Source organism: Suricata suricatta, chromosome 7 (assembly GCF_006229205.1).
Source record: "Suricata suricatta isolate VVHF042 chromosome 7, meerkat_22Aug2017_6uvM2_HiC, whole genome shotgun sequence".
Classification (NCBI taxonomy): domain Eukaryota; kingdom Metazoa; phylum Chordata; class Mammalia; order Carnivora; family Herpestidae; genus Suricata; species Suricata suricatta.
Window position 1 is genome coordinate 137046219 of NC_043706.1, and position 25239 is coordinate 137071457.

A 25239-nucleotide genomic window follows, 5' to 3' on the forward strand; every position below is an offset into this window, starting at 1 on the left:
TATATATATATACAATGGAGTATTACATGACAATGAGAAAGAATGAAATCTGGCCATTTGTAGGAAAGTGGATGGTCCTAGAGGGAGTCATGCTAAGTGAAATAAGTCAGGCAGAGAAGGACAGATACTGTATGTTTGCACTCATAGGTCTAACAGGAGAACAGGAGAAAACTAATGGAGGACCAGGGGAAGGGGAAGAGGGAAAGAGAGTTGGGGAGAGAGAGGGACGCCAAACTTGAGAGACTACTGAATACTGAAAACGAACTGAGGGTTGAATGGGGAGCGGAGAAAGAGGTGGTGGTGATGGAGGAGGGCACTTGTGGGGAAGAGCACTGGGTGTTGTGTGGAAACCAATTTGACAATAAACTACTTAAAAAACAAAAAAACAAAACAAAAAAAACCTATGAAGACTTCCTTGGAGTCCAAGCCTCTGGAGCTGACTGCATAGGTACAATCTGAGGTAGAGGAAGCAGGGGTGGGGGTGGGGGGGATGGGGGGTGGGCAGGAGGCGGGTCTAGGAGTCAGGAGGAAGATGTGTGTCTGGGAGCAGAACTCCAATCCACATACAACACAGATCTGGGATTGAACCAAGATGACAGAGAGAATGCTCCCATCTGAAGCCCGAGGCCCATGGGGAGCTGACCACGAGTCAGGGGATAAGGGTCAGAGCGCATCTGAAGACCAGGCCACCTGGAAGCAAACAGGTCAGAAACTAGGTGCTTCCATAGTGATAAATTTGTTCAAACTGAAATGGAAATTGACTGTGTGAGCCTTTAAAAAAATATGATCCATTATAATATACATTTTAATGTTTCAAAACAGCTTTCTTGGGGGGGCAGCATCTGTAACTTCTCAATGGGGTGGCAATAGAGAGTGTAATAGAGTGTTATATTCACTACTAGAAATGATTTTTTAATCTGAGGCACGGATCTCATTTGCAAGCTTCTAAATGATCTGTAAATGACTAGTTTTAGCAATTAATGAGGGGAGAAAGGTTGCCAGCCTCTAAGAGCAGAGATCTAGGAGGCCCCAGGGAGGTGGCAACCAAGTGCAGAACGAGCACGGGGCCTGGGGTCAGAGTCCCAGGCCTAACAGCTTCCCTGCCTGTGCGGGAGAAGGCATTGAACTTCTCTGGGCTTCAGTTTCTACTTCTGAGAAATGGGAATTAATCTGCCCTATCTACCCCCCAGCGTTACTGGCATCAATGCTACTATGTATGAAAAACACTACAGAAGTGGCAAAGTACAATATAAAGATAAACTAATACTATTTGTCTGTAATCTGACCTCTTCTGTATGTGTACTGAATTGAATTTGTAGTCAGTGAAGATTAATATCACTAAACTCTGCTCCCAGATGCTATTAGCCATTTGAAATAGGACCTGTACACATTCTGTGGATTTAAATGCTTTTGAAGCTGAGGAAGGAGGGCATCCGTGAGAAAATGTTCATTTGGCCTGACGAGCTGAGGGGGGCGCGCCGGGAGGGGTGCGCGGAGAGCTGACAGGTGCAGGTCATCGTTTTCTCTCCCACACCTAATGCAGGCGCTGGGATGGTGTAAACACCTAGCTGAACGATGACTTTAAGGGCTTCTTGAGTGGAACAGGAAGTCAGCTGAGAAACAGCAAGTACTGACACTCATTCTTTATACATCTCATGTTGTGCACATATTGTGACATACGGCTCCGAAATAATCCTCACTTCCCCCGTGAGGAAATTGAAGGTCACATAGCTGACTGATGTTGAAACTGGGGCCCAAACTCAAGGTTCTGGCATCAAGTCGTATTTCTTCCTACTGCCCAGTGCACATCTCAGTAAAGGCAAGTCCAGATCTGTAGAGCACACCTCTCATTAGTAACAGTACCTACTTAAAACCACTCTAATTGACTTTCAAAGTTTGTTTCAAAGATTCCAATTCAAAATAGAAATGGGCACGGGATTCCTGGGAAGCATTAAGAGGGGGCTGGCTGTAGCAGAGCGATGTGACAACGCCTCCACTGACCTCTTTCAACGGGGTCGTAGAAGTAGCCGCTGTCACGGAGGCTGCTGAACACCGAGGGGAGGAGGTCGGACAGGTACCGCTGTGCGAACGCGCGCGCCGCCACTTTCTGAGCTGTCTCGGTGTGCTGGCACACCACCTCCCACTGCTGCTGCTTCCGGCGCTCCTGCACGCACAGGACACGGGGTCACGGTTACGGAGCCCAGTCGTCCTCCCCCTGGCCCTCCTGCACGCACAGGACACGCGGCCAAGGTTACGGAGCCCTTCTCCCCCCACCGCGCTGCGTCTACCCAGCTCGAGAAGTGGAATCCGGACTTGTATCAAAAAGGAACCGCAGGGAAGCTATTAATGGTTCACATTTTCATCAAGGTTTTAGTGAATTTCAAAAAGCGAATTCAAAAAAGAGTTGGCGCTTCAGGTGAAATTCATCTACTGACCTACTTTTAAGTAAAAGAATTTCAGGAGGTGCACGGTTGATTGTATGGGTGATAACAAAGAATAACAAATAACTACTGTTAGTAATTAGTATTATAATAAACCACCAATATGAAAATTAGAGTTGCTCAGCCATCCTCAGTTAAAGCACGTGGGCTGACCAGTTGTCTCCTTTGTAATGATTCTTTGAATTCATAAAGTTCTGAAAATTATAAACCTTTTTTATTACTGCTTCTTGTAGACCACAGGATATTTGCAGAGCTAATGCACATCTACTCTACTCCCGTGTGAAAGCGGGAACATTAATGTAGTTTTTTTATTAAGTCTATTTTCAGAGTTTAAGCAAATATGAATTTAGATGATTTGTATTCTTCATTATTTTCATAGTATACTTCCTAATAGTAAATAAACAAGAAGTTTTCTTTGATAAGCATTTCATTGATTATTTCAACAAAGCTAATCCTGCTGCTGTCATATTACACTTGTAAACAAATGGTCTTCATTTGCATGATCTCTACCATAAGCCCTATGCCCTTTATACAATTAATTATTCATTTTGGAGAAAAAACTGAAAGTCCACTTAATTAGGTATTGAGTAGAATATCCCAACAACTAAGCTATTCTGTGCTGTAAGTGAGACTCTCGGAAATGATTTGAACTTTTAGGTATTTATGCACTCCTACATAACTTATCCATTTGGTGTCCAACAGAGGGCGACAATTATTGCCAGATCCAGAAAAACTCAGATTATTGAGCCTGGTGTTTCCTAACTGAAGGTCATTGGCATATTTTAAAAACTAGATTCTAGGGGCACCTGGGTGACTCACTCCATTGAGCATCCAACTTTGGCTCAGGTCATGATCTCACGGTTCACGGGTTTGAGCCCTGCGTCGGGCTCTGTGCTGACATTTAGCTCAAGCCTGGAGCCTGTCTCGGATTCTGTGTCTCCCTCTCTCTCTGACCCTCCCCCACTCACCCTGTCTCTGTCTCTCAAAAATAAATAAAAAACAGAAAAAAAACCTAGATTCTAGAACTTTTCTTATTAAAAGTTCTAAAAACTGTAACGTAAAGCAATATTCTACAAAGAAGTTCTGGAGAATCCGTAGGGTATAGAGAAGGGCCCGGACACTGCGAAAAAAGATCTAGAATTCTATCCTGAGAGTCTGCTTCTCCACCCCACCCATCCCCAATCTAGTCCACTTTTCCCTTCCACTTTTCTGCCACTGGATAATAGCAAAACAAATACATTTCCTTTGCTAGGAATCTTGATATGTAGGGGTGCCTTTCAGTTGGGACATATGTAATTACAAATGAAATTAAATGTAACTACAAATGTAATTAAAATTAGATTAAGAAACTTTTGAGAACTCTATTTAGGTACATATATGTAAGCCGGTATTAAAGAAGGTGATTTTGTGCATAAAAGATCTGTTATCTATAGGAGAAAACTGAGCAACAAACTCTTTTCTACCATATTTGCAAAGATGTTTAGCTCTATGACATACCACGCGTGATTCAGAACCTATCTGCTAACTAGCCGAAGACTGTCTAAGAAAGAAAACTAGAATGTGTACTTTTTCTTCTCTGTGTCGTCTCTCTTGCTCTTCAAGTCGCTGAACTTCAGCAAGTTCAACGTTGCGTAACTCTTCATATGCACACTGACTGGCCCGCAGGTTAGCCAACTCTTCTTCCTCCATGACTTCCAAAAGGGACTGCTCAATGGTCTTTCCCACCAGAACTTCTAACATTGGTTTAACTTCAAGATCAAAGTCAAAGAGCTTAAACACACAAAACAAAGCAATTTTAAAATTTTAATCATTAACCAAATTCTCAAAGAAACAATATCCAGAGAAGTAGTAAGATCTGCTATGTGCTAGATACCGTGATGGTGCTTTGCTTAAGGGTTTCCAACACTCAACACCGTCCTGCGGGGCTCACAGAATCAGCATTTCGTTTACAGGCAAAACTCATTTTGAGTCAAAATTATATAAAGACCTACGTAGTCATCAAAATGAACGCCTGATACTCAACAATTTTAAGATCAAACTCTGAAACCTGAAAGAACTATTCGTATATTTCTTCTTTTTTGCCGGTTTGTTTTCACTAACACTTTGAAGAACTAAGGAACAGGAATAAAGGGTATTTTGGTGATTCCTCTCCACGGTTTAGAGGCAAATATACCCTTTGATGTAGTTTGTGAAGACTTATTTTATTTCCCAATTTCAATGGAAGTTCTTTCAAGTTCCTCCAAGTCTTAAATCTCACTCAAGTCATTATGCACATAAGCATGGCTTTTCCCATTTCATAAACTGGCTTATTATGCATTCTACATTGACATGAAAATGAAATTATTTTAGTTTTTTTCCTAACATAGAGAGATTATCTTAATGAAAATGATGTAATTTACAAGCAACTAACAGGGACCTCTTATATTAGAGATACTATTTTTCTTTATTTGGTACAAATTTACCTTGTATTCAGACATCAATCAAGTATGCAAACACACAAAAATCAAAGTGCAGATATTCTAAAAATATACCTAATGATTTTTATTTCCAATCAGGAAAGAGGGGAAATCAGAATATGGTATTTCAGGATAAAACTGTCATAAGTACATTTGAAAAGAAATCCACGAAGCAGAATCTTTCTGATTATGAAGTGGTCTGTAAGCTTTTACCTAAACCTAGCTTAATCTTAATAAAGAAGATAGAGGGAAGTCCAGATAATGTACTATACCTCTCCTTCTAGTATTTGGGTGGCCACATCTTTGCCAGTTTTGGCAGGAATAAAGAGTGGTGTTGATGGTCTGTCCAAAAATGCATCTGTTTGGCATTCCATATCGACTTCTATTATGCGGTCAGCAATTTCTTCAAGGTATATTTCTAAGAGAATACCATATACATTGAGTTTGAAATCTTGGTCTACTTCAAGCATATGTGTGTATCGAAACTTTAGCTCCTTCAAAACAGAATTCAATGGATCGGAAAAGAAGTGCTCAAATGTGGGATTAAATTCCATATTGTACCAAGCATTTTTACGTATTTGGATGGCCGAAGAGTCAGGTTAGGACATTAATTGAATGTTGAGAAAGCACTGAGCTTTGTACTTGAAAACAGAAGTAAAGAACACGAAGCCTAGATGTTTGGAAGATGCAAAGTATAATTGGGGATGTAAAGTTAATAATCCATCTGTGTAACTGATTTCTAAGAGAGTAAATGTGTAAAGACATGACCATTCCTGGATATTTAAAAAGTTATGCGCCATGTCACTATCTTACTTGAAGTTCCCTCTACGCTAAAGTTTATAAACAGATACATGAAAACGAATTTCACCTGAGGAATAATTTACGGGAGGCAAGGACAGTGTGGTTATTGTACAAAGAACCTGAGAACTGGAGTCGGCTGTTGAGCATAGGACCTAGTCAAGTTACATCTTCGTAGAGCCTTAGTTTCTTTATCTGTAAGAGGGATCATAATTATCCATCACAAGGAGTCCTTTTAATAATAAAGAAAGGAGATACACAGGCAGAGGCTGGAATAGTTAATGGGAGGTAGGAAAACCCAGCACAAGGTGGCTGCTCTTGTAGAGAAGTGAACTCATCCAGATCTGAGTGGCATAAAGAAACACGGAAATTTAGCTCTTACAGATTTACAACTACATTAGCTAATTACAGACATATCCTCATTCTAGACTTGGCCCTAACGTAGGGGGAAAAGGCATGGAATGGTTCTCTTCCCTTTGCCCTAACTACCGAGAAATAACTGAGAAAGCCACGCATCGTCTTGGCAAGGCACAAGGTGAATCCTTAATAGTTAGATCAGTCTAAGGCAAACACCAAGTATTGTCCGATTACCAAGATTCCAACAACACCACAGCTAGGGCCTCTAGGTCCCCGTAAGCCCCCTCGGCTCAGAACAGTCAGACAAGCGGGAAAGCCTGACACTGGCCAGTTGGGGCCTGTGTGGCCCTGGGGAATATGTGTAGTGAAAGGAGATTAAAAGGAAAGAACAGAAAAGACAAGGGTGAGAGAGTACGAGGACTCAGATCTGGATGAGTTCACTCCTCTTAAAAGACAGACAAAATGCCAAGACAGAACCACACTGCTCTCTTCTCCTGTAGGGCCAGCTGTGGTTCATGCTGGGCTATAAAATGAAAAAGTGACAAATAATCACAGTTTGAGAAACAAGCATGTGAAAAGGGCTAAGACTGAATTAATTTGGTCATCAAATTCTTTTCTAACCCATCTCATACCCGATATAGTCTATGAATTTGTGAATGGGCTCCTACTGCCCTGTGACTAGGGCAGTACTGCATAGTGTAACACATACGTAAATAATGGAAAAGCCAAAAAAAAAAATGAATGGACCTGGAAAACTGGGCAAACCAAGGAGGCATGAGGCCAACGGCATGGTCACATACCTGTCTGCACATCCACGTGTTTTCTGCCTTCCACAGGCTCGGGTGTTCGTGGTCTGAGCTGTTCTTGGGCTCGTTTTTTGGCCAGAGCCCTCCGCTTCGCCTGCTGTTGTCTCTGAATCTCTATTGGATCAGGCTGCCCAGGCTGAGTGACAGAAAAGGTTTCTATAAGTTAGAAAATCTTTCTCAAAGCATGTAGGACTGCCATTGCAGAAGTGATCCCTGGATAGCATAAAAGTATCTGTCACACAATGCTTCCTGATTTAATGATTAAAATTCTCTTTGAACTTTGTCAGGTAATTATAAAGTTATCTGATGAAGCACACAAGTAACTTCAAAGTAGGACTGCTAACTGGAGTAAATGGTGGCAGAATCCTATCTAATAAGTGGGTTTTCCTCATTCCAGCATTTTTACCATGGATTTCTTGGATTCTTAATAACCTCGTATACTATTTAACTACTCAGCAGTTAAGGGATTGGAAAGCACTAGGATTTTTTTTTTAATCTGAATTTCATTTAGATAAATTTTCCTTAAAAAAAAATTAGCTCACAAAGAAAACATCCTTAGTCCAAACAAAGCCTGTCCAAGGGCACAAAACAACAGGTGACTAAGACATTAAGAATATAATTATTCACAGTAGCTCTGCAATATTTGGAGGTCCTTGATTTCAAATCTATAAGTATGATATGAATACATTAAAATTTTTTTAAATGTTTACTTATATTTAGAGAGAGAGAGGGAGACATGGTACAGGTAGGGGAGGGGCAGAGAGAGAGGGAGACACAGAATCAGAAGCAGGCTCCAGGCTGTGAGCTGTCAGCACAGAGCCCAACATGGGGCTTGAACTCATGAACCATGAGATCATGACTTCAGCCAAAGTCGGACACTTAACCGACTGAGCCACCCAGGCACCCCTGTGGTCACCTCCTTTAGCTAACCTGTCTTACCTCAAGGTAAATATGGGGAAAGGGGAAATATGAAAGTACTTTGCATGAAGAAATTTTTAATATTTAAAATTAGAATTGTAAAAACATTTTAATTGAAATAACAATGTAATAACATTAAAAATTTTAAAAAGAAAATGTCCCATAATCCCATTTTCCTAACACAATGACTATTGTCATTTAAATGAATAGAGGTCTTTGAAGTTGTGATAATCAGACATTTTATATGGTTTTTCCTAACTTAACACTATCATAAACTTTCCCCGTTTGTGCATTAGTGGGAAGAAGAGCATTGGTCTCTGCAGTTCAGATTCCAACTCCTCAGTTTATTAATCACTAGGATTAGTAAAGCTCAGACTGACAACCCAAGTTTTCAGATATCCTGTTTTCTCTGTATAATAGGAATACCAATAATATCTATTTACAGTTTTTGTTGCAGGGAACATATCAGATAATGCAACAAGACTAACACAATGCCTGATATAGAAAAGCTCTTCCTCTATGCGGTTACCATTTCCTTTTATTATAAAATAACCATATTTCATTAAAAAAGGAAGAAAAAATCACCTATACCTCCAATTTTCTAATATAATTACTAATATCATAGTATTATTATTGGGATCATCCAGTGAAATTTTCCTGTGTATACACTCTACCTTATTCTAAATATCATGCTTGACTTATTTCTATTTTTTTAATGGAACTGAACTATTAATGTCAGCTCTGGAAAGATTTGGGATAAGATAAATGCAATAAGTTCATTTTAGAAATACATTACCCTACTTAACTGTTCCATAATCTAGTAAAAATATTTTTAAAAAAAGAACTTTTGGAAGAGCACGGGGTGTTGTATGGAAAACAATTTGACAATAAAATATTATGGGAAAAAAATAAAAAAGAACTTTTTAAAAATAGTTTTATTTTGAAATAATTTGCCAAAGATTGCAAAAAGAGTAGAGTCCTTTGTATCCCTCACTCAGCTTCCTGCAATATATAATTTAGATAATTTCAGCACAACATCAAAATCAGAAAACTAACACTGGTAAAATATTAACAGATCTTATTCAGTTTTCACAAATTTCACATGCACTGATTTGTGTTTATATCTGTGTATATAGTTCTATGCGGCTTTATCCCAAATACAGATTTATGTAACTATCACCGAATCAACAGACGGATCTATCTTATTGCCACAAAGGGGCTCTCCTGGGTGTTCCTTTATAGTTCTGAAGTCCTACATTTATTCCTATGCCCTGGCAACTACCAATCTGTTCTCCATCTCTATAGTTTTGTCTATTTGAGAATGTTACATGTAAGGAATCATACAGTTTGTAACTTTAGGAGATTGACTAAGCAAAATGTCCTGGACATCCATCCGGGTTGTACATGTATCAGTACTTCCTTTTTTGTTACCGAGTACCGAGTAGTACCTAACTGCCTTAAGTGCCAGGTTTCTTTAGCCGGTTAGCTATTCAAAGACGCTTAGGATGTGGTTTTGGTTTTTGGCTATTATGTATAAAGCTATGAATGTTCATGTACAGGTTAAATTTTTTAAAGTTTTGTTTGTTTGTTTGTTTGTTTGGTTAGAGAGAACCAGCAGGGAAGGGGGGGGTGGGAGACAGAGGATCTGAAGCAGGCTCTGTGCTGACAACGGACAGCCTATGTAGGGCACAACCCCACGAACCGTGAGATCATGACCTGGAGTGAAGTCGGACGTTTAACCAACTGAGAGAAATTGTGGAGTCAAACAGCAAGAGCTTGTTAGTTTTTAGAAGTAGCTACTGAACAATTTTCTGGAGCGGACGTACTATTTTACATTTCCATCAACAATGTAGGAGAGCTCCAAGTGCTCCACATCCTCACAGACACTTGTTACTACCACTACTTCAACGTTTCAGCTTTTCAATTCCAGCCTTTCTAACACATGTGTGGTTTTTTTCATTATAGCTGTAATTTGTATTTCCTTAATAGTTAATATAGTGTTGTTTTTAAAAATGTGCTTATCTTTTCTTTGCTGAAATATCTTCTCATATCTTTTGGCTATTTTCTCACTCGATGATGATGATGATGATGATTTTAATGTTTATTTATTTTTGAGAGAGAAAGAGGCAGAGTGTGAGTAGAGGAGGGCCAGGAAGGGAGACACAGAATCTGAAGTAGCTCCAGGCTCAGAGCTCTGAGCTCTCAGCACAGAGCCCAATGCAGGGCTCGAACTCACAAACTGTGAGATCATGACCTGAGCTGAAGTTGGATTCTCAACTAACTGAGCTACCCAGGCACCCCTGGATGATTATTATTTTAATCTGAGTTCCGAGAATTCTTTATATACTCCAAATTTAAGACCTTTGCTGGATATGTGGTTTGCAAATGCTTTCTGCCAGTTTGTAGCTTGTGTTTTTATCCTTTTACATGGTTTTTCACACCACAAAAGTTTTTAAGTTTTTAAAAAAGTTTATTTATTTGTTTTTGGGGGAAAGAGAGAGAGCACAAGCTGGGGAGGCGCAGAGAGAAAGAGCGGGAGACACAGAATCTGAATCCGAAACAGACTCCAGGCTCAGAGCTGTCAGCACAGAGCCTGATACGGGGCTCGCACTCACAAACCGGGAGACCATGAGCGGAGCCCAAGTCAGACGCTTAAGTGACTGCACCACCCAGGCGCCCCACATAAGTTTTAAACTTTGATTAAGTCCAATTTACCACGCTTTCTTCTCTGAATTGTATCTTGAGTATTATACCTAAGAACTCTCTGCTTAGCCCTAGATTCTGAAGTGTTTCTCCTGAAAGTTTTACATTTAAATCCATGATCCATCTGAATTAATTTCTGTCTACGGTGTATTATTTAGGTTGCAGTTCATGTAGTTTTTTTGTCTATGGATGTCCAATTGCTCCAGCACTGTTTGTTGAAAAGGCTGTCTTTCCACTACGGAACTTCTTTATCCCTTTGTCAAAAATTAGTTATTTGTGCTTGTATATTTGAGTTTTCTATTCCGCTTCATTGGTTCACTTACCTATTCATCCACTTCCTTGTCTCAATACAATTACTAATATCATATAGGATAAGTCCTAACCTTGGGTAGAGTGATTCCTACCACTTTATTCTTCTTTTTCAAATTCTAAAATAAGCTTGTCTAGGTCTACATAAATCTTGCTGAAATTCTGATAGAAATCGTATTATACTTATAGATCAATTTGCGGAGAACTAACATCTTTACGTGGTGAGTCTTCCAGGCCAGCCATGTGCTGCACTTCTCCATTTCTTTAGATGGCCTCGATTTCTTTCATCAGCATTTTATAATTTTTACCTTATAGATCCTGTATATGTTCTGTTAGATTTATACCTAGGTATTACAAGTATTTTGAAGTGATTGTCAATGGTATTGTGTTTAAAATTTTATTTTTCATGTGTTCCTTTCTAGACTTATATTTCTATGTACAGAAATATGACTGATTTCTGAGTGTTGACCTTGTACCTGTGATGTTACTCAACCCATTTATTAGTTCTAGGGCTTTTTTGTTGGTAGATTCATTGAGATTTTTTTTTATTTTTTATTTTTTAAAATTTTGTTTTAATCTTTTAAAAAAAGGTTTATTTATTTTTGAGAGAGAGGAGACACAAAGCACGAGCAGGAGAGGTGCAGAGAGAGAGGGAGACACAGAATCCAAAGCAGGTTCCAGGCTCTGAGCTGTCAGCACAGAGCCTAATGCGGGGCTTGAACTCATGAACTGCGAGATCATGACCTGAGCTGAAGTTGGATGCTTAAGCGACTGAGCCACTCAGGCGCTCCTCATTGAGATTTCTATGTATGTAATAATGTCATATGCAATTTGGGACCATTTTACTTCTTTCTTTCTTATCGGGTCTAGTACTGGATAGAAGTTCCAGTACTATGCTGAATAAGAGTAGTGAGGGTGGACACCCTTGTCTTTTTTCCCAATCTAAGAGGGAAAGCATTCAATTTTTTATCATCAGGTATGATAGGTAATTTATAGATATCTTGTGGATGCTTTTCATAAAGTTGAAAAAATTTCCCTCAATTCTTAATTTGCTGTGTTTATCATGAATGAGCACCAAATTCTGTTAAATACTTGTTCTGCATCAATAAATATGATCATGGGATTTTTTTCTTCTTTAACCTGTATGATATGGTGGATTACATTGATTTACAAATGTTGGAACATCCTTGCATTTCTGGAATAAATCCTGCTTAGTCATGGCATATGATCTTTTTATATATTGCTGGATTATATTTGCTAATATTTTGAGAAATTTTGCATCTACATTCATGACAGTTATTGGTTTATAGTTTTGTTTTTAGTGTCTTTGTCTGATTTGGGCATCAGAGTAATGCTGATTGCCCTAAATGTTTCTTCCTCTTTTATTTTCTGGAAGAGAATGTGTGAAATTGTATAAATTGTGTAAAATCAATGAAGCATTTTTTTTTTTTTGGTAGAATGAGGAATGTCTGGTAGAATTTTCTAGTGAAACCATATGGGCCTGGATATTTCTTTTCTGAAAGCCTTTAAGTTAGAAATTTAATCTCTTTAATAGTTATAGGACAATTCAGAATATTTCAGTTCAGGTGAATTTTGATAGTTTGTAGTTTGGAGAATTTGTCCATTTCATTTATTTTGCTGAATTATACATCTAGATTTGTTTGTAGTATTTCAATTTTATCCTTTTACTCTTTTAATAATAGATCCAGAATCTATAGTTATACCCCTAATATTTGCTATTTGTTTCTTCTCTTTTACTTTCTTTGTTGGTCTTGCTAGAGATTTATCAATTTTATTGTTCTTTTCAGAGACAAGAAATGGCCTTTATTCTTTCCATGGTTGCAGGATCTGTGGTCATAGCTCCTGACAGTCATTCTGATATTTGCTATTTGTGTCTTCTTTCTCTCCTTTTTGTTTTATAGTCTTGCCATAAGTGATCAATTTTATGGATTTTTTTTTCAAAGAACTAAGCTTTGGCTTTATTGATTTTCTCTATTGTTTTTGTTTTTAATATAACTAATTTCTGCCTTTACTGTTATTATTTTCTTCCTTCTGCTTGCTTTGGGTTTATTTTGCTCATCTTTCTCCTATTTATTTATTATTACTTTTTTTTATGTTTATTTTTGACAGAGAGAGAGACAGAGAGCAAGGGGGCATACGGGCAGAGAGAGAGGGAGACACAGAATCCGAAGCAGGCTATAGACTCTGAGCTGTCAGCACTAAGCCCGACACGGAGCTCAAACACATAAACCATGAGATCATGACCTGAGCTGAAGTTTGGAACCCAGGTTCCCCTTTCTCCTATTTATTGAGGTAGGAACATAGATTCTGGATTTGAGGTCTTTCCTTTTTTCCCTCTCTGAACTCTTTTGGATGCAAATTTTGATTTGTTGTATTTTCATTCAGTTCTAAGTAGTCTTTCACAATTCCCTTCATACACCCACTATGGATTATCTGGAAGCATGCTGCTTAATTTTGAAGTGTCTGAAAATTTTCCTGTTATTTTCTACTGTTGATTTCTAGTTTGAAATTTTGAAAGAGACATTGTTCCATTATCGTAAGAGTATTATGCTCTGTATGATTTCGAACGTCCTAAACACACCGGGGTTTGTCTTGTGACCCAGAATACGCTGTCTTGGCCAGTGCTCCACAGGCGCTGCAAAACCATGCACTCTGCTGTCGCCAGGTGAAGTGCTGTACAAAGGCCAGCTGTAAGTTACCGGTTGATGGTGTTGTGTAGCTCTACGTCCTGGCTGACTATCGAGAGAAGGACGTTGAAGAAGTCCCCAGCTAAAATTGTGGATTTCAGTTTTTCTAAAATGTTTCTAAAATGTCCTCCTTTCAGTTTTATCAGTTTTTGCTTCCCGTACTTTGAAGCTCTGTTGCTGCACCCACACCGAAGCCTGCTCGACCTTCTCGGTATACTGTGACCTTTTACCATTATGTAGTGTCCTTCTTCGGCCCTGGTAGTACTGGTTTTCTTAGCTCTACTTTATCTGTTATTTACATAGCCACAACTGCTTCTTCAAAATTAAGGTTTGATTTGTGTATCTTTCCCCATCCGTTTACTTTGGACCTACCTACATCACTATAATTGAAATGAGTTTCTTGTACACAATTCAGTTGGGTCATGTTTTTTATCTACTCTGCCTATTATCTGTCTTTTAAATGGCTTCTTTGGACCATTTACATCGATTGATTGATTGATTGAGAGAATGAGCACGCAGAGGAGAGGCAGAGAAAGAGGGAGGGAGGGGGGAGGGGGAAGGAGACAGAGAGAGAGAATATGAATCTTTAACCTTAAGCATGCTCCATGCCCAGTGCAGAGCCTGATCTCATGACCGTGAGATCATGAACGGAGCCGAAATCCAGGTCCAGAAGCTTAACTGACTCAATCCCAGGTGCCCCTGGACTATTTACATTGAAAGCAACCATTGCCATGTCAGGGCTGTCTGCTATTTTACTTTTGGCTTTCTCTTTTTCATTTTTCTGTTTTCTTTCTATTTCCTTCCTGTGAATTACTTGAACATTTTGTAAAATTCCTTTTTATCTGTAATACTTAAAAAAATTTTTTTAACATTTATTTATTTTTGAGAGACAGACAGAACCTGAGCAGGGGAGGGGCAGAGAGAGAAAGACACACAGAATTGGAAGCAGGCTGCAGGCTCTGAGCTGTCAGCACAGAGCCTGATGCAGGGCTCGAACCCACAAACTGTGAGATCATGACCTGAGCCAAAGTCGGATGCTCAACTGACTGAGCCACCCAGACGCCCTGTAATACTTTTGACTATATAGCTTTCCATAGTTTTTAAAAAGTAGTTGCTCCAGGTTTTATAATGTACTACGTACCTGATCACAGTCAACATTTACTATTAACAATGCACCACTCAAGTGAAAGGCAGAAACCTTCTTTTCATTTAGATATGCTTATTTTCCTTACTTTTAAAATATAAGCAAAATAAAATAATTTTTATAATCCTAAATATTTTGCATACATAAAGCACCACATCAGATGATGTTATAATTTTGCTTCAGCCATCAAACACAATTTTTAAAAACCAAGAGAAAGGCAATTTATTTTATTTCCCCCTATTTTCCCCTATCCACTGTTCTATCTTCCTTTCTGAAGTTCCAAGCTTCCTTCTGTTATCATTTCCTTTTTACTTGGAGAGATTCCTTAGCTATTTTTTTTCTTCTTTTTTAATGTTTATTTATTTTTGAGAGACAGAGTGTGAGTGGGGGAGGGGCAGAGAGAGAGGGAGACACAGAATCGGAAGCAGGCTCCAGGCTCTGAGCTGTCAGCACAGAGCCCGACCACAGGGCTTGAACCCACGAACCGTGAGATCATGACTTGAGCTGAAGTCAGATGCTTAACCGACAGAGCCACCCAGGTGCCCCACCTTTAGCTATTCTTTAAGGTAGGTCTGCTGGGGACAAATCCTCTTAGGTTTCCTTCATCTAAGAATGACTCAATTTCCTCTTCATTCCTGAAGAATGTTATTATTGGGTTATAATTAGGGCTCGATAGTCCTTTTCTTTCTGGACTTGGAAAATACTGTGCCACTTTTTTCTCGCTCCATGGTTTCAAATGAGGAACACACTGTTATTCAAATAATTGCCCTTTCTGGTAATTTATCATGTATCTATAACTGCTTTCAAGATACTTTGATTTTAGTCTTGAGTTTGATTTTGATGTGTCTTGGTGTGAATTTCTTTAGGTTTTTCCTGCTTGGGGTTCAACCAACTTTTCAGATCTACTGTAGGTTTTTACCTTTTGCCAAAGTTGTAGAATATTCTTCAACTATTTTTTCAGTTCCGTGCCTTTTCTCCTCTCTGAGACTGAGATAACATGAATGTTAGATATTTTGTTATTGTTCCTCAGCGGTAAGGTGCGTACGTGTGTGGGGTCTATTTTCTACCTGTTGTTCTAACTGGGTAATTTCCATCGATTTGACTTTGAACTCACTAATTGTTCCCTCATCTCTGATGAGTCTGTCCTATGAGGTTTTAACTTTGGTTATTGTATATTTCAGTTCTATATTTTCCATTTGGTTCATTTGCCGATCTTCTATTTCTTTGCTCATATTGTCTGTTTTTCATTTGTTTTAAGAATGGTCATAATTATCCACTTTTGACTGAAGCACTTTTGATGGTTGCTTTAAAATCTTCGTCAGGCAGTTCCTACAGCTGAGTCGTCTTGGCGTTGTCGTTAATGGACTGATTTTCCTCCTTCAAGTTGTGACTGCCCTGGTTCTTCATATGATGAGTGATGATTTTTTTTTATTGTATCCTGGAAATTTTGGATATTATGATGTGAGACTCTGGATCTTATTTAATCTGTTTAGCAGGAAGTCATGCTTTTCCATTTTAGCATGAAGGCGTGGGTGGAGACGGGCGGTCAGCCCCCTGCCGGCCCCAGGGGAAAGCAGAGGGCCACCTTGGATCACCTTCCTGGCGCCCAGTGCGGGGTGGGAGGTCAGCTCCCTGCTGTGACGCCGCCACCAGCGCTGGGGTGCCGGGGAGCAGGGCTCTCCGCTCGGAGCAGCGAGTCTCGGAGCAGCACTGCCTCGTGCCAGCTGCTCTGCTGTTGCTGACAGACCAGGACTGAAAATTCAGCTTCCTTGTGGCTCTGCTGCCTTCACTCCAGCAACCTTGGGCACCAACCTGTACCATTTCTTCCCACCTCCGGGCCTCTGGGGAGGGGTGGGCGTTGGGCTTCCTGCTCCACCCTTGTCGACACCACCTCAGTGAGGGAATCAGAGCACGGATTACGTTTGTTCAAGCGCGGGGCTGGAGGTCCAGCTGCCCAGCTCAGGCTCGCTGACTCCCCCCGGAGGGCAGGACGGTTTTTCCCTGGGGTTTGCCGGAGGGCTGCTCTGCCGGGTTACCCTTTCCCGGCCTTCCGGAGAGCCGGGCGGGCCTGCGCCTGTTGGTGGTGCGGGGTTGCAGGCTCCTCTAAGGCCCTGAACGGGATATGCAGGAAGCAAAAAGAAGGCTTGGGGGACTCACCACTGTGCCGCTCAAAGCCTGAGGACCCCAGCCAGGGCCCTTGCCTCTTTCCATTTCTAGAGTCTGCCTGTGTCTGCTTCTTGTGCTGCGTCCAGGGCTTTTTCAGTTGTAAGGAGGAGGAGCAGGAAGGGATTGGTGCTTTCCTGCCCGTCTGGAACTGGAAGTCTGCATATAGACTTCTTAAGTTAAACTGTTGAATAACTGACTAAAGCACTAAGAAAAAAAAGTATATCACATCATCAAAATATTAATTAAATACTTAAAAAATGGTGATTCTTTACTTCTAGATGTGCCAGTGTTCATTCCCACGGCCACAAGATTCTGTAACACATATCCGTATTGCATATTTGGGCTGTTGTTTTCAAATGTTGGTCCCTGAATTGGCTGTCCCAGGACTGCCTAGGGAAGTTACTGATAATGCACATTCCTGTGTCCAACGCTTGAAGGTTTTAATGCAGTAGACCTGGGGCATAGCTGCAACATACATAGTTTTGGTGTATATGCTTCAGAGTGTCTAATATTCCACGTAATGCCATGTGATGTTTGGCGCATATATATCATACAGTGTTTACAGGTTAACTTATTTCATTTCCATGCCACAAAATAACCGCTCTTAATACCATGCCACATCCTAATCATCTCTGTATCCTAGGCACTCAGCACAGGACCTAAAACTCAAGTATTTATTGAGTGAATTAAAGAAAATAATTCTTGGCTAAATAATGAAAATAGTATTATAGTATGACATTATTTAAACATACCTAAATATGTTAGACTGGCACCTATGAACTGTTTGGTCTGTAAAAATTTAGGTACAGAAATTGAGAGTAAAAAGTTTACAAACTTTTAAAGCAGCGTTACAAAGTTCAGTTAATCTAATAAAATCCTGGGGCTTGTATTGTTTAGAATTTACATCTTGGCCATTTTTAAGTGTAGAATTCAGTGGCATTAAGTACACTCATACTGTCGTACAACCATCACCACCGTCCATCCCCAGGACTCTTTTCATTCTGCAGAACGAACGTCTGCACCTAGTAAACACTAATGCCCTGTTCCCCCACTTCCCCAGCCCCTGGCAATCACCAGCAGCCTTGGATTTTGCATGTCTTTTTTAATTTTTAGATTTCATTTTTCTAGTAGTCTATCGGTATTTTATTTTATAAAAGTTTTGGTCTTCAGCAAATTAGAAATGAAAATAAACTGGTCCTTTGACACAGTTCGTCTGAGAAGCTCTGTGTTAATATTCAAACCGTACTTACCAGCACGCTTGTCTGCAGAGCGTAAGTATTGCCCCGGACCACCCTTCTGTCGTACATGATGTTTCCATAATGCACAGGTTCCTCGGGGCTGTCAAACAGCAAAGTCCAAGTAAGTACTGTAGCGGAGTGTTGGCACGCAGCCAACTCAGCTTTAATTAGATTTAGACTAAGATGAAAATGTTAAAATAGATTCTTGTTCTGGCACAGTCAGTGACGAAGGACTACACTTCCCGAGTGCTTATCATACGCCAGCCCCTCCACATATTTTAGTTATTGCTCACAAGAAGCTTCCAGATGGGAACTAGGATTCCCGTTTGACAGAAGGAGACCGAGAGAGGAACGTTCCCGAGGTTATCTAGCCAGTAAGTGGATCTAGGCTGTAAATCTGTGAGGCTACTTGACAAATGTGAACACGGCCCATTGGAAAGGGGTCTGCCTTCAAGTGCCGACAAGAGTTTGATTCAAGGGTTGAAAGGAGTCACAGAATAAGTCAAATTTCTCATTGTTCTTTAACCTCAAAGATATATTTTTAAACGATTATTATTTTAAATGTTAATAAAAATTTAATTTGAGGGATCAGAATATCAATAGTGAATAGTAAAAAATATACAGGTGATGTTTTAATTTTTAAATTAAAAAATTTTTTTCAATGTTTGTTTTTGAGAAACAGAGCATGTGTCGGGGAGGGGCAGGGAGTAAGGGAGACACAGAATCTGAAGCAGGCTCCAGGCTCTGTGCTGACAGCTCAGAGCCTGACTTAGGGCTCGAACCCATGAACTATGAGATCATGACCTGAGCCAAAGTTGGATGCTCAACCAACTAAGCCACCCAGGTGCCCCTCATTCAAAGTTCTTTACAATGATATCCTATATATGGCTATGAAACAAAATATTGACCTATACAATAATAGTCTTCCACCAGAAATAATTGTGAGAGGGGTGGAAAGCTGCTTTTTTATTGCACATTGCAACCACTGTTGGATAACCTGACTTCACGTTACTTACAAGCCAGGCCTGTTGCACTGCTCATCTTGACCTCTGGGCAGTGCTCAGCTCAGCTGGCCACTCCTCCACGGAAGCACTCTCTCTTCTACCCTCTGTGGTACTTGCCTTAGTCTTCTGATGTTTTTCCTAGGACTTCTCTAACTGCTCGTTCTCAGCCTGTGCTGGCTAGCTCCTCCTGTACTGTAGGAATTGCTCAGGGCTCGGCCTTCTCTTGCCTTAGGTGACTATATCCATTCTCAAAAGACTTCACTCATAATCCTTATACCTAAAACTCCCCCTTTTATTTCACCCTGAGTTCAGAACTCTCCTCCCAGCTTTAGGAATGTATATCCAATTGATAATGCTCAGCAACATCTCACTGAGATATCTCAAAAGCGACCTCAAAATTGAACTAATTATCACTCTCCCATTCCAACCTGTTACTTCTTTAGTGTTCCGTTTCATTATGTGGTACACTGACCACCCAGCTGGCTTCATCTAGAAGCCTGGAAGTTATCCACGGCTCTTCTCTCTTCCTCACTCCCTGTATCCAGCAAGTCCTGTTGATTCTCCTCCGCAAACCTACCCATCGCTCAGTGCCACCACTGGACTACTGCAAAAGTCTCTCTGTCTCTTAACCATCTGGAATACTTCTCCCTCAGTTTGTTCTATACATTGTATCCAGTGGTCTTTTAAAATAGAAAAATCTAAACATGATGCTTACTTGATTAAAACCTCCTAGTGCTAATTAGTTTAATAATGAAACATTTTGGTTTTGTTTTCACACTATCAAAAGCCCAAAAGAGGGGCATCTGGGTGGCTCAGTCCGTTAAGCAGCCGACTTCAGCTCAGGTCATGATCTCGCGATTTGTGGGTTCGAGTCCTGCGTCAGGCTCTGTGCTGACAGCTTAGGGCCTGGAGCCTGCTTCAGACTCTGTGTCTCCTCTCTCTGCCTTTCCCCTGCTCACTCTCTGTCTCTAAAAAATAAATCAACATTAAAAAAATTTTCTTAAAGTCAAAAAGAAAGAAAAATCCTCACCTATTGCTGGTTGAGGATGTAGGGGAAAAGATACCTTTAAACATTCCTAAAGGAAAGGCATATTTTTTCCATCTGTTCAGGTTAAAAATATTCGTGACCTCACAGTCCCATCCTGGGAATCTGCTTCATAGAAATTAAAAGGCCAGCACATGCAGTTGTTTATTGAAACCTTCCTCTTTGTGTTACAAACTTGAAGCAAACTGAATAAATATCTATCAATAGTGGAAAATTTTAGTAACACATTGTACATCTGTATCAGGGCATATCATGCTACTGAAAATAACTCGAAGGCTTTCTAGAAAGAATTAAGTGAGAAAAGGAAGATGTTGGGAATTGTATATGTTGCTATTGCTATGAAGTAGACAAACCCCTGTGTGTACTTGTATGTGTACACTTACGTATTTGTACATAAACATGTGAGTGTGGAGAAGAGTCCAGGAACATCGTGTAAGGTCATTAACATGGGTTACCCTCATGCAGGAGGGGAAGAGCAAGTGTACAGGGGAAGAGGGCGGGGCACTGAGAATGTGCCCAAGCAGGGTGACAGTATTCTATTTCTAGAAAATTAAATATGTATTATGTATACATAAAGAAATTAGGAAAAAAACAGAATTAGAGGTTGTAAAAAGCCAGGAGGCGGGGAGGGAAGCTAACTACAGGTTATTTTGGAAATAAATATCCCATATGATGTACATATGCTCAAGTACGGAGGTATAGAAGAATAATATAAGATTGTTAAGGGAAGTGGGAATAGAGGTGGGTAGGAGTTAATTTGCCTTTTCATTCTTATTTTGTATTTTTCATTTGCTTCAATAAGCATTCATTAATTTTATAAATTGAAAATCACAACTGATAATTTTAAACTGAAAAATCAAGCACCTGCACATACAGACACACTCCTTCTGAAGGTTGTAAGCAATGGATCGCTTCAATATAAACAAGGTCATACAAGCTGCCTATCAACTAGCTCTGAAATAAAAATCATTCCTAATGAACCACCATTGATTCTTATTTCATTGTTGGTGTCATTTAATAGTAATGATTTGTAAGCAGCCACTTAAGGACACCAGAAGGTGTTTTTGAAAGTGTTTTTCAGTTGGGTCCTTTTACAGTATAAGTAATCTATCTATAAATTTAAATTTTCCATTCTGGTTTCCTTAAAGTGACAAGAATTTTTTCTTTCCTTCTGTTTTATTTTTTTAAAGACTTTATTATTTTTTTTAAAGTAACCTCTACCTCCAACATGGGGCTCAAACCTACAATCCTGACATCAAGAGTTACATGCTCCATTGACTGAGCCAGCCAGGTGCCCCATGATAGGCATTTTTTATTTTTAAAAAAGTCTTTATTTGTCATCATAAGACAAATTATGAATTTAGACTCAGTGTTTGAAATAAGCATCAAGAGTATTTAGCTGATACGTTCAATCATTAATTCAACAACTTGTTTTGAGTGCTTCCTGTGTGTCAGGCACAATCCTAGGTGGACAAAAGACACAAAGGTTTCAGCCTCCGGGGAGCCTGCGTTCCTGGGCAGTCCCGCTGGTTGCAAACTTCGAAGCTTGTAGAAAGAACTATAAACTTTAGAAAGGGCCGTAAACGTTATTGTGGATAATAAGACACATGGATATTTGAATATTTGCAAATCAACTCATTAATGTAAAAATACAATTTGGGGTCGAGCACGGAAGGATGACCTAATTCCTGACCAAAGACTGGCGTGGAAAGAGCTGTACTTGGCTTTCACTGTCCGTTTCTTCGGGTGCATAATGGCAGTTACAAAACCAACTTCACAGAACTGTGGATTCAGGACGAAAATGCACATGAATGCCCCTAGTGAGGTGCTTATAGCCGGCCAACACGAGTTGACTCAAACGTTGTGAAACAAGTTGGTTTCATGTACACGTTATTGATCACGCCAGCAACTCAGTATCACTAAAGGTTAACCAAGGGAGACCCCCCCCCCCCGGGGCCCTTCTTGCTTCATTCCTCCACGCCACGGGAGAGTTCTTTAGGGGAGAGGTTTTATTGAGAAGGATGTGGAGTGGGGAGAGCAGCGTAGGCAGAGTCGCTGGGGCGAAGGGGCCAGAATCCCGCGGTCCCGGGAAGGGGGCAGGTGGAGAGCACACAGGGGCCGCTTGCTCACTCACAGCTGCATCAGGTTGTCCCGGTAACGGCGGCGCTGGCAGGGTAGGGCCCGGGGCCGGCTGGTGTAGGTGTAGGTGTAGGTGCCCATGGTCGGTCAGTGTGGCCCCAAGCCCGGGGCCAGGTCGCTTCGCGTGGACACTGGCTTTCAAGCAGGGGGGCGCTAAGCGGTCTTGGGAGCTGGAGAGGTGTACGTGGTGCCAAGGGCAGGGATTCCCCGACGCAGGGAGGCCGCAAGAAGGAAGGCGGGCGGGAAGGGAGGTTGACGGGACAGGTGGTGAGAGCTACACCCGGCTGGTTCCAGGGAACCTGGAGCCAGCCAGCGGCGCCCACAGCGGTTGCCTGGCAACCCGGAGTTCCGCCCGGGGGCGGGACCACCTGGCAGTTCCGGCCGGCGGGTTTGGCGGGAAGGCTGGGCCTCCGGGGAACTTCCGGTTCCTGCCTCGCCACGCCTGCGCCTCCCCGGAAGGTGCGTCTGCCGGTTAGGGGCGCTCTCACGGGCGAGTCGGGCAGGACGTTTCCGAGGGTCTTGGCAGGCACCGCGGCGGTTCTCGTCCCCACTTTGGGGTCTGGCTTTTCGACGCCATTCTCCCGGGCCCAAGTGCTCTCGTTCCAAGGGCGCCCTCGGCTGTTTCTGCTCCCGCCGCGCCGCTAACCTGGAGCTGCTCACCTACGATCGCACACGCGGGGCACCCGCTCCCAGCTCTGTTACGTGCGGGGGCCGGGCGGGGGCTTCTGGGTGTCGCCCTGCCCGGCCACCTCCACGCCTCCGGGGCGGGCTGCCGCCGCGCTCCGCAGCCGCGTCTGCGTTTCCCGCCTTCCTTCGCCTGCGGCTCTGTTGCTAGCCCCGCAGACGACCCTCGGGCGCGCGGAGCTGCAGGGGCTGCCCCTCAGGCGGCTAATTTTGGCAGAGGGGTGGGTCCTCTGTTGAGACTTTCTTTTGGCGTCCTCTATCATCATCTGCCTGGCCCCCGGCTCTGGAGAACAAAGCATCATGGGGTGGGGGCTGCGCTTAGAAATGCAGGTGCTTTGGCTTTAGTATGAGCAACGGGAAACATGAGAGCTCGTGTAAGCGAAGTGCATGTATCCCTGAATGCTCAGTTACTTGCAGGTGCATTGACTCCTTCAGTTCAGCCAAGTGCTGTCCCGATTTGAGGGCAGCCTTTGCCATGTACGGGGCTCACAGCCTCTGGCAAGTTATTGCTTTTGTGCTTCATTCTCCTGATCTGTAAAATGAGGGTAAGAGAATTTATCTCTGAGGATTTGTCATGAGGATTAAAAGTGTTGATAAGTATAAAATTCTTAGAACTGTGTCTGGTAAATGATGAGCCATTATATTAAGATACAAATTCCTCCTGTACTTTGAAGATTAAGATCTAAAGCTAGTGTAGGTATGGTGTGAATAATCCTAACATAGAGGTGTGTAGGAAATGCTAGAGGTAAAAACACCGCGTGAAGATTTGTGATCTCATCACTTAATTTTGTGGTAACTTATGAGAAGATAAGGATTACAAGAGAAAGTGACATTTTAATCTTGTCTGATGGGTGATAGTGTTTTTTTTTAAATTTTTAAAAAATGTTTTATCTTAGGGAGAGACAGCATGAGCAGGGGAGGGTCAGAGAGAGAGGGAGACAGAATCTGAAGACAGGCTCCAGGCCCTGAGCTAGCTGTCAGCACAGAGCCCGATGTGGAGCTTTAACCCACAAACTGTGAAATCATGACCTGAGCTGAAGTCCAACGCTTAACTGACTGAGCCACCCAGGCGCCCCTGGGTGATCGTGTTTTTACTGGTGAAGGTCTTGGGGGAAGCGCATTCACAATGACTTGATCAAAGACTCACTCAAAAACTCCAGGGGTCTTTGGAGAACTCTAAGTGAGTAAATACATATGTTTGATAATTCTAAGAGCTAAGGAGAAACCGCAGGCCAGGAGGTGTCAGAAGCGGAGGGCACCCAGACATTTTAGATTGGTCAGGGAAGACTTCACTGAGAAGGTAACCTTTGCATAAAGATGTGAAGGAGGTGAAGCATCCATTCCAAGAAGCAGTCACTGTGGAGTTCTTAGGCACCTACAAACCAGGTGTGATCAGGGGTGAGAGTAGGGAGGCTAGAGGTGGAGTGGAGGAGAGCTTCAGGAGATGACATAGGAGGCAGTAAGTTCAGGTCTTTGTGCCTTGTAGGTCAGCGTAAAGATGGACTTTCACTCTGAGGTTAAAAGCCCCAGAGGGTTTTGGTTATTGGGACATAATTTGATTTTTTTTTAAAAAAGCATTTCTCTTCTAGCTGCTTGGTTGAGAATGGACTGCAGTGGGGGAAAAAGAAACAGAGAGACCAAACCGAGCCAGTAAGCCTGGCTGAGAAAGTGGTTTTGGATCAGGGACCAGGCAATGGAAGAGTGAGATGTGGTCAGAGAGATCCTGAATCTACTTTGAAGGTAGACACAGATGGATTAGAAATGGGGCACTAGACCAAAGAAGAACCAGTTAGTGATGCTGAAGAGGGAGGAAATAGGAGCATCCCCAAGAAAAAGGGAGAATTCTTTTCCAAGGAGGAGCCACTCAGCAGTGGGCTTGACGAGGCTACTTTCAGCACGAGCAGGGGCTCCAAGAACAAGAAAAAGCTCCAGACGTTACCCCAGGAAGATTAGATTGGACATTTACCTGGTGGGGCATAACCCACATTTCCCAGCCCATCCCTACATCCCAATAAAAATAAATTCACAAGGAAAAAAAAAAGGTATTGGGCAGTAGAGAAAGAAAGGAGTTAAAGATCATGCTAAAGTTTATGACTAAATGTTGAAGATTGTGTAGAAAAAATTGCAGAGAGACTCCGGCTGATGTTCTCTTTTTCTAAACGATGTAATTTTGTTCTAACTCCCAATTAGGGTGGGAGCAGATGACCTTTAATCAAGGCTTCAGAGCTCGCTCCACATGGATCCAGTGTGTTGTTGAAGTCTTCGAGCCCGAGTTTAGGCTGGCTGGGCCTAAATTCGTAATAAAGCCCTTTGCTTCTGGAAA

General features: G+C 41.6%; 1 protein-coding gene across 1 annotated transcript in view; it reads right to left on the reverse strand.

Moving 5' to 3' along the window:
* The window catches only part of RSPH3 (radial spoke head 3), a 25235-nt gene extending 1842 nt beyond the window's left edge, over positions 1 to 23393 (reverse strand). Inside the window, 9 exon segments of the mRNA XM_029943261.1 lie at positions 2002 to 2164; positions 4008 to 4211; positions 5170 to 5315; positions 6853 to 6994; positions 18057 to 18144; positions 22228 to 22317; positions 22319 to 22450; positions 22452 to 22873; positions 23328 to 23393. Of these exon segments, the coding sequence (XP_029799121.1) occupies positions 2002 to 2164; positions 4008 to 4211; positions 5170 to 5315; positions 6853 to 6994; positions 18057 to 18144; positions 22228 to 22317; positions 22319 to 22450; positions 22452 to 22873; positions 23328 to 23393 (1453 nt within the window).
* Between the last annotated feature and the right edge of the window lie 1846 nt (positions 23394 to 25239).